Source organism: Oryx dammah, unplaced genomic scaffold, assembly GCF_014754425.2.
Source record: "Oryx dammah isolate SB20612 unplaced genomic scaffold, SCBI_Odam_1.1 HiC_scaffold_11, whole genome shotgun sequence".
NCBI lineage: Eukaryota > Metazoa > Chordata > Mammalia > Artiodactyla > Bovidae > Oryx > Oryx dammah.
In genome coordinates, this window is record NW_024070195.1 from 22,611,137 (window position 1) to 22,619,949 (window position 8,813).

Sequence of the window (8,813 nt, forward strand, 5' to 3'; positions counted from 1 at the left end):
AGCCTAGAAAGCTACAGTTCATAGGTTTTCAAAAAGTCGGACATGGCTGAAGCAACTGAGCGTGCATGCAGTGTTCACGGCTAGCCTACCAAGGGGGACCTCTGAGGTTGTGGTAGCCCACCTGGCTGTTGGTTGCCACACCAGAGTGTGGTTTCTGACTAGACCACATCTCTGCCCTTCATATACATCTTGATATGGCCTTTTATTTATATCTTTAGTTGTATAAAATCTGTTCTGCTAATCTTTGGTCTGTTTTCAGAGGTAATTGTCTTATATACAGTTGTAGTTTTGGTGTGTTCATGGGAGGAGGTGAACCCAGGAACTTCCTACTCCACCATCTTGATCTGGAACCAAGAATGGGTGATATTTTAAAGTATTTGTTTTTTTTTGTGTGTGTGTGTGATTCACTTTGAATCCTAGTTTCACAATGTATTGGTATAAGTTTGGAAATCTGTTAAAATCCTTTGAGCCTTGGGTTTTTGTGCTCCATGATTTTAATATCCTCCTCATTGGGCTTTTGTAAAAATTAAATAATCTGACACAGGTAAAGAACTCAGAACAATAACTTACACATAAAATGAGTACACAGTAAATATTATCTTTATATAATATTTGCAACATATTACATAGCAAGGAACTCCTGAAAAGCAACAAAAATGAAAAATTGATAGAAAGATGGGTAAAGGATATTGTCCCTGACTCACAAGGGGTAAAAGTTAGGTTCATTTCCCTTTCCCATTCATTATCTCCCATGTGTTATCAAGGTGGCATCGGGCTCACTGGTGCTTCTGTCATGCCCACTGCTGTGGCATATGTGGAAGCTGCCACTATCGTTGGGGGGTTGGGGACCCAAGTCACAGATGCCTCCACAGCTGGAGGGATGGGGTCACAGACCTCACTGTTGATGCCCGTTTACTTTGGCTCTGAGTGCCCCTGTGGTTGGAAAGTCAGAGTCATGGGCACCACCTCTACTATTGGGTTCTCTGGGGCTTTGTGATTAGCTGCTGTGGCCAGTGGGCAAGAGGTATGCTGGGACTGCAGGCACCATTTCTGCTGTTTCTCAATTTTGCCTCCTTTATGGGTTCCAGTACACCCTCTTTTAGATGAAAAGACGTATGGAATTCTCTGACATCCTGGTGTGTTTGGCAGAGGCACCTTGTTGAGCTGCGGTGTTTTACTGGTTATAAGTTGAAGGGGAGAGATACAAGGAGCACCTCACTCTGCCATGATGCTAATATGATTCCCATTCCTTAACTCATATTACCAATTTTCTTTTCATCATATACACCAAAGAGTATTTCCAAGATAATTTCCAAACTGAAAAAGTGAATTTATACCTCTGTCCTAGGAAATGAAGGGACATTGAATAGCCACTGAAATCCTACTGCTGTCTATAATTCTGAAACGAAGGGACAAAAGCAGTAAAGAAAATAGGAAGAAAAAAAAATGGAACTAAAGAAAAGAATTCCCCAAGCTTACCTCATCATGTTGTATGTGTGAAAAACATTCTGTTTCTTCTTACAGCAATTCTTCTTGGTACCCAGGAGACATTCTCCCCTAGGATTTTCTTGTGTAGATATATGTAACCCATAAAAAGGCAGGCAAATTTTCAAAAAGGGAAGAAACAACATCTCAAAATAAAGAGCTTATATTACAATCTCAGCAAGAACCATCCTTTTTAATATTTTTCTACTGTTTATTATCATTAAGAGTGTCAACCCAAAAAGCTTTCTTACCTATGAACCTGAATACTCAATCAGGTAAGAGGATAAAATAAAAGATAGACTGGGAAGTTGCCCATATTTTCTATCTCTTAGAAAGTGATCTGTCTGCTTGCTAGTATGAAAATTAAACACCCAGTGTTAAGAGCTGATTTCCTGTCTTATGATGGACTCCTCATTGTGTTTGTGGATTATGAAAGCACTTTACTCCTCACAGTTGTATTGCCATGGCACATACCTCATTCAATGCTCCCGCTTCTCTAGACATTCTTCAGATTGAATCTTTAATGACTAAATAGTGAAAGAAATAATTTAGAACAGAGGAACCTAATTGTTAATTTTCTTTAGAAATTAGGAAAGTTGTGTGTGTGTGTATGTGTGTGTGTGTGTGTGTGTGTGTGTGTGTGTCTTGTGTTGTGTTTATTCCCAGAATAATTTTTGATAATATTTTTCAGGTTGGTCAGAAAACCAAGATGACATTTGGCATATCATTTTTTATTTTAAACAGTGATTATAAAATTATTTAAATATGCAAAATATACATGGCTATCAAAAAATCTACTGAGTTATTTGAAATAGCCCTTTTTGAAGATGTGTAGAGATCAGATAATTTTCTCAATTTTTCTTTCAGAGATAAACCTAAATCTCTATGATTTCCCTCAAAGTGTTTCCCAGGCCATTCACTTTTTTACTCTAGTCAAATCATTTTCTTTTGCCCTCAGTTATTTCTCAAAATTGAACTATCCACCTCTCCAATATCTGCATCTCTCTTCAAATTTCCTTACAGCTCTTACTTTTTCCTCGGTGCTTTCATATCTATAAGTTTTCTACCCACCTTTGCTTCTTCCCTCACAATATGCAAGGGTTAATTCATCACATCAGCAAATAAAAGGAACAAAGAGAGAGCAATTTTATGTAATTATATCTACTTTTGTCAGTACCTGAAGGAAAACAATATACTTTGTAAATAATAGAGGAAAAAAAGATTCAAAAGGTTTCCTGCCTTTCAGTAAATAGGGCAAATTTAGTCAAATATCAAACTTCACTACAGCTCATTTCCTTACAATTCCTTAAGAGTTTTACCCTTCACTAAAGAAAAGACTTCAGTCCCACCAATGAAATTAAAATTAATGCTTTCCTGTAGTAGAAAACAAGAATTTTATTTAATAGAAAAGTCAAAAGAGAAAACAGAATTTTCAAGTGAGAGAAATTTGTGACAATTTGGGAGAGAGTTGATATAAAGCACATAGACTTGGCCAGTGACACACTGAAAGAACTGTTAGGGGAAGCATGCTGACTGAAACTGCTCACCCTGGCCAGGCACATAGTAACCATTTGCCTGAGCTGTTTTACGCCAGGAGGTCCTGGTAAGGAACACGGAACTAATAAGCCTCCACCAACTGGAAGAGTTCGGAAAAGGTCAAAAGGACACCACATATCCTACCACCTCTCAGAATCCTTCTCACTGGCGTCCATTTTGACTGAACAAGGTGTACACCACCAGGAAGGACTCTGAGTCAGAACGATTGGCTAAAGACAACCCAGAAACTAATCCCCTCACCATAAAACCCGGGACTGCAGAGCCACATGGCAGAGCTGTTCTCCTAGGTTCCCTTACCCTGCTGCTCTCCAGCTGGGTGCCCTTTCCCAACAAAATCTCTTGCTTTGTCAGCACATGTGTCTCCTCAGACAATTCATTTCTGAGTGTTAGACAAGAGCCCAGTTTTGGGCCCTGGAAGGGGTCCCCTTTCCTGCAACAGAACTAGAAGTGAAGAAAGTAAATCGCACTTGGGGTAGAATATTCCTTAATATTTGAAGAGCATATTTATTGCAGACAAAATGAAAATGGAACTTCAGAAAGCAGATCATTCAGAAAACATAAGATTTTAAGAGGGTTGAACTCATACATACTTCAAAGAGAGGTCAGTGTAAGGTAAAATAAGGAACTAGTGAGCTCATTTGAGGAAGAATTTTTCTTATCCAGGGATTTGGCAATTTGGGAAATGAAAGAGAGTCCCAGGGCAACTAGAGAGAAGAAGCATAATAACATTTGTCATCAAAGTAATAATTTGGGGATCCTGTTTTGAGAAAATTTATATTTACATATGTTTATATTTTCATATAAATTTATATTTTCTCAGACTGTAGGAAAAAACTAAGCTCACCATCACATAAAGCAGTAGTAAAATTTCAAATATACCTCTGGCTAATGTCTGATTAATATGGTCTTATTTCTTAGTTGGGATTTCCCTGGTACTAAGCTGGTGAAGAATCTGCCTGCAATGCAGAAGTCCTCGGTTCAATTCCTGGGTTGGGAAGATCCCCTGGAGGAGGGCATGGCAACCCACTCCAGTATTCTTGCCTGGAGAATCCCCATGGACACAGGAGCGTGGCGGGCTACAGTCCATGGGGTCACAAAGAGTCGGACACGACTGAGGGACTAAGTACAGCACAGAGCATTTCTTACCCCAGTAAGGTTTTATGACTTTTCCAAGTGTGAGAGTCAGAAAGAGATCAGTATAAGGACACCACTAGCTCCACTAACATTCTAAGAGGAGGAAAAGTTAATACTATTATTTGAAAAAGCATTTTAGTTTTTTAAAAGAGAATTTGCAGTTGTAATGTTTTCATCCTTGTCAATTGTTTTAAATTTAAAATACTTACAATAGCTTATTAGGTATAGAGACAGCAGTGTGGTGGAATACTTAAAAAGTTGCTTCCTATTAGAGTTAACTTAGGAAGATAAAAGAAAAGTTGTACAAGAATGTAGAAGTTTTCAACCAGAGAACATAGCAGGCTGCAATGCACTCTGAATTACTGGGAGGAAAAAAAAAAAAAACACTAATGACAAAGCTTGTAAAGAAAATAAATGTTTGACTTATAGACCATAAGTGATAAGTGGCTTTAGTGTTTAATAATCTAATAGTCCAAATATGGCACCACCTCTGATTTTGGATTGTATAGAACAGTAACACTATTCCTTAAAACATTTGTCTCAGCAAGAAATCCTGGGCTGGAAGGACTGGTTCTCATTAAAGACTGTCTTCCTCTATTATCTTGTCTTTTTTTAAAGTGATGCTGAACCAAACTTCAATCACTGAATTTCTTTTCTTGGGAATAACAGACATCCAGGAACTGCAGTCTTTTCTCTTTGTTACTATTCTTATAATTTACTTTCTCATTTTGGCTGGAAATGGAGCCATCCTGATAGTTGTCATCTCTGATCCAAGACTTCATTCTCCTATGTATTTTTTCCTGGGAAACCTGTCATGTCTAGATATCTGCTATTCCACGGTGACTCTGCCAAAGATGCTGGAGAACTTTCTCTCAACACACAAAGCAATTTCTTTCTTGGGATGCATAAGCCAGCTTCATTTCTTCCACTTCCTGGGCAGCACAGAGGTCATGTTGTTGGCTGTGATGGCCTTTGATCGCTATGTAGCTATCTGCAAGCCGCTTCGTTACACTGTTATCATGAATCATCAGGTCTGTACCCAGACGGCTGTCACTGTCTGGATCATTGGGTTTTTGCATGCCTTGCTGCACTCAGTAATGACATCTCGTTTAAGCTTCTATGGTTCCAACCACATCCATCACTTCTTCTGTGATGTTAAGCCATTGCTCAAGCTGGCCTGTGGGAACACTGACCTCAATGAGTGGCTACTTCATACTGTCACAGAGACCATTGCCATGGGCTCATTCTTTCTAACCTTTCTCTCCTATTTCTACATTATTATCTATCTTTTCCTCAAGACTCATTCTTGCAGAATGCTTCGTAAAGCACTGTCTACCTGTGCCTCTCACTTCATGGTAGTTGTTCTTGTATTTGGTCCTGTTTTTTTCATTTACATTCGTCCTGCCTCAGGTAGCTCCATGGACCAGGACCGGACTGTTGCCATTATGTACAGTGTGGTCTCTCCTGTACTAAATCCACTGATTTATACTTTGAGGAACAAGGAAGTAAAGGGGGCCTTGAAGAGGATGATCAGAAGGAGGCCCTGACTTGAGGAAGTCTAGAGAACTCTTAGAGGTATAAATAAACAAGCAATGAGACAGTTGAGATGTGAAATAATACTGTTACTCAAAATTGCTTGCCATGTATATTACTTTGCCAACAAAAGTCTGTCTAGTCAAAGCTATGGTTTTTCCAGTAGTCATGAATGGATGTGAGAGGTGGACCATAAAGAAAGCTGAGTCCTGAAGAATTGATACTTTTGAACTGTGGTGTTGGAGAAGACTCTTGAAGGCCCCTTGGAGTGCAAGGAGATCAAACTAGTCAATCCTAAAGGAATATTCATTGAATATTTATTGTAAGGACCGATGCTGAAGCTGAAACTCCAATACTATGGCCATTTGATGCAAAGAACTGACTTATTGGAAAAGACCTTGATGCTGGGAAAGATTGAAGGCAGGAGAAGAAGGGGACGACAGAGAATGAGATGGTTGGATGGCATCACTGACTCGATGGACATGAGTTTGAGCAAGCTTTGGGAGTTGGTGATGGACAGGGAAGCCTGGCGTGTTGCAGTCCATGGAGTCACAAAGAGTTGGATACTGCTGAGCGATTGAACTGAACTGATATATGTATATAATGGAGGGAATAGTATAAAGGAAAAATAACTGGGAAAGTCTAGTCTAGGGCTCAACAATACATTCTTAGGTAATAGAAAGGAAATTTGAGCAAATGGAATACTAGCCATGGAAGTCTAATGCTGAATTTGTTTTTGAGATATTAGTTGATAAAATTGATTTGTTATTATTGTAATAAGCTCTTCTCTGAATTTAGTTATAGAAATATGCTACTATTGCCCATGTAGTGTGTAAATAGGTTGTTTTTAAGCCTATCTGTATGATCCCTCCATATTAGCACATTTTAATGTGAGAAGTAAAATTATGACACTTTCAGATTTTGAAGATTTTAATTTAGGGGCATAATTACTCAGAAAAGTAAATGTTAATTCACATGATTGAAGGGGAATTTTTAAGAGGTAGTCATGATTTCTTGTTATCCAAGCAAAGAAGCAAAATAGTAATTAAAGAAAATGACATTGTAATCATGAATTACAATGAAGCTGAAATTCCAGTACTTTGGCCACCTGATGCCAAGAGCTGACTCATTTGAAAAGACCCTGATGCTGGGAAAGATTGAAGGTGGGAGGAGAAGGGGGTGACAGAGGATGGCATCACCAACTCAATGGACATGAGTTTGGGTAAACTCCGGGAGTTGGTGATGGACAGGGAGGCCTGGCATGCTGCAGTCCATGGGTTTGCAAAGAGTTGGACACAACAGAACAACTGAACTGAACTGAATCATGAATTAACAGAAAACAAACAATGGTTCATCTAAGGAGTTCGGGAAATGCTATTTTCAGAGATTTTTGGAAGTCATTGGCCAAACTGTCAATGATTACTGTGAAATGTCATTTAAAATGGAGGCGGGTTGAAAAAGCATCTCAAGAATATATTTTCCTTATTTGTGGATTATTTTTTCACTCAACTTGTGGTCATGGAAAATGTTGATTTATAGAATTTTCCCCCTTTTTTGTTTTGTTTTCCTACTCTATTTCAACAAACTGTAATGCACTGTAATATGATGTAATACAGGAGAAATAGTAAGAATAAACAAAATTAGTTTTCTTTCCCTTGTACTCATGTTCAGTCATAACTCTGCTACTTCATGGACTGTAGCCTGCCAGGCTCCTCTCTCCTTGGAATTCTCCAGGCAAGAATACTAGTGTAGGTTTCCATTCCTCCTCCTTCTTCCCCTTACTTGGCAACAACTTTATACTAAGTAAAAGCAATGAGGCCATAATTTCTGAGATGTTTCTGCAGCTAATAGTAAAGACACAGTATGTTCCTTGGTGTCTCAGTGTCTAGGAGTGGCTGTTAACCCACTGATAAGGTATCAGCATTTATAACTATTCAGATACACATATGGGGCTTCCCAGGTGGTTCAGTGGATAAACACCCTGCCTTCAATGCCAGAGATGCCAGAGACATGGGTTCAATTCCTGGGTCAGAAAGATGCCCTCGGAGGAGGGCACAGCAACCCACTCCAGTATTGTTGCCTGGAAAATCCCATGGACAGAGGAGCTTAATGGCCTCCAGTCCATGGAGTTGCAAAGAGTCATACACGACTGTAGTGACTGAGCGTAGATATACACGTAGGCAAGACTATGAAAGTTATTTTGAACTGTTGGATTGACCATTCAAAGCTCCTGCTTTTACTTTTGCATACCCAAATAACTTGGTTCTGATTTCGTGCTTGTACTACTTCTATCTTCCTGCTCAGTCTTCTTTAGCCCATCAATTCAGGTCTATAGATGAGAGAAGGCATTTGTGGATAAGGTATATTCCAACTTGAACTATCTCAGACTAGCTTTTGGTCAGTTGTAATTTGTTCTATAATCCAGTCTGAATGGACGTTATGAACTACAGAACAACAGAGCTCTGATTTTATATTGCTGCATAAAACAAGAGGAACTAAAGAGCCTCTTGAAGAGAGTGAAAGAAGACAGTGAAAAAGTTGGCTCAAAACTCAACATTCGTAAAACTAAGATCATGGCATCTAGTCCCCCCACTGCATAGCAAATAGATGGGGAAACAATGGAAACAGTGAGACACTTTATTTGAGGGGGGCTCAAAAATCACTGCAGATGGTGACTGCACCCATGAAATTAAAAGACCTTTGCTCCTTGGAAGATCAGCTATGACCAACCTAGATAGCATATTCAAAAGCAGAGACATTACTCTGCCAACAAAGGTCTGTCTAGTCAAGGCTATGGTTTTTCCAGTAGTCATGTATGGATGTGAGAGTTGGATTGTAAAGAAAGCTGAGCACCAAAGAATTGATGCTTTTGAACTGTGGTGTTGGAGAAGACTCTTGAGAGTCCCTTGGACTACAAGGAGATCCAACCAGTCCATCCTAAAGGAGATCAGTCCTGGGTGTTCTTTGGAAGGACTGATGCTAAAGCTGAAGCTCCAATACTTTGGCCAACTGATGCGAAGAACTAACTCATTGGAAAAGACCCTGATGCTGGGAAAGACTGAAGGCAGGAGTAGAAGGGGCCAACAGAGGATGAGATGGTTGGA

General features: G+C 39.4%; 1 protein-coding gene across 1 annotated transcript; it reads left to right on the plus strand.

Annotated features, from left to right (window-relative positions):
- Positions 1 to 4,790: 4,790 nt before the first annotated feature.
- Positions 4,791 to 5,723, plus strand: LOC120870455 (olfactory receptor 12D2-like). The gene has a single exon (XM_040250117.1). It carries the CDS (start codon positions 4,797 to 4,799, stop codon positions 5,721 to 5,723), a length of 927 nt encoding a protein of 308 aa, XP_040106051.1. The 5' UTR covers positions 4,791 to 4,796.
- The last annotated feature ends 3,090 nt before the right edge of the window (positions 5,724 to 8,813 follow it).

Coding starts and splice junctions, on each gene's coding strand:
- LOC120870455 (XM_040250117.1), top strand. CDS start 4,797: ATGCTGAACCAAACTTCAATCACTGAATTTCTTTTCTTGGGAATAACA.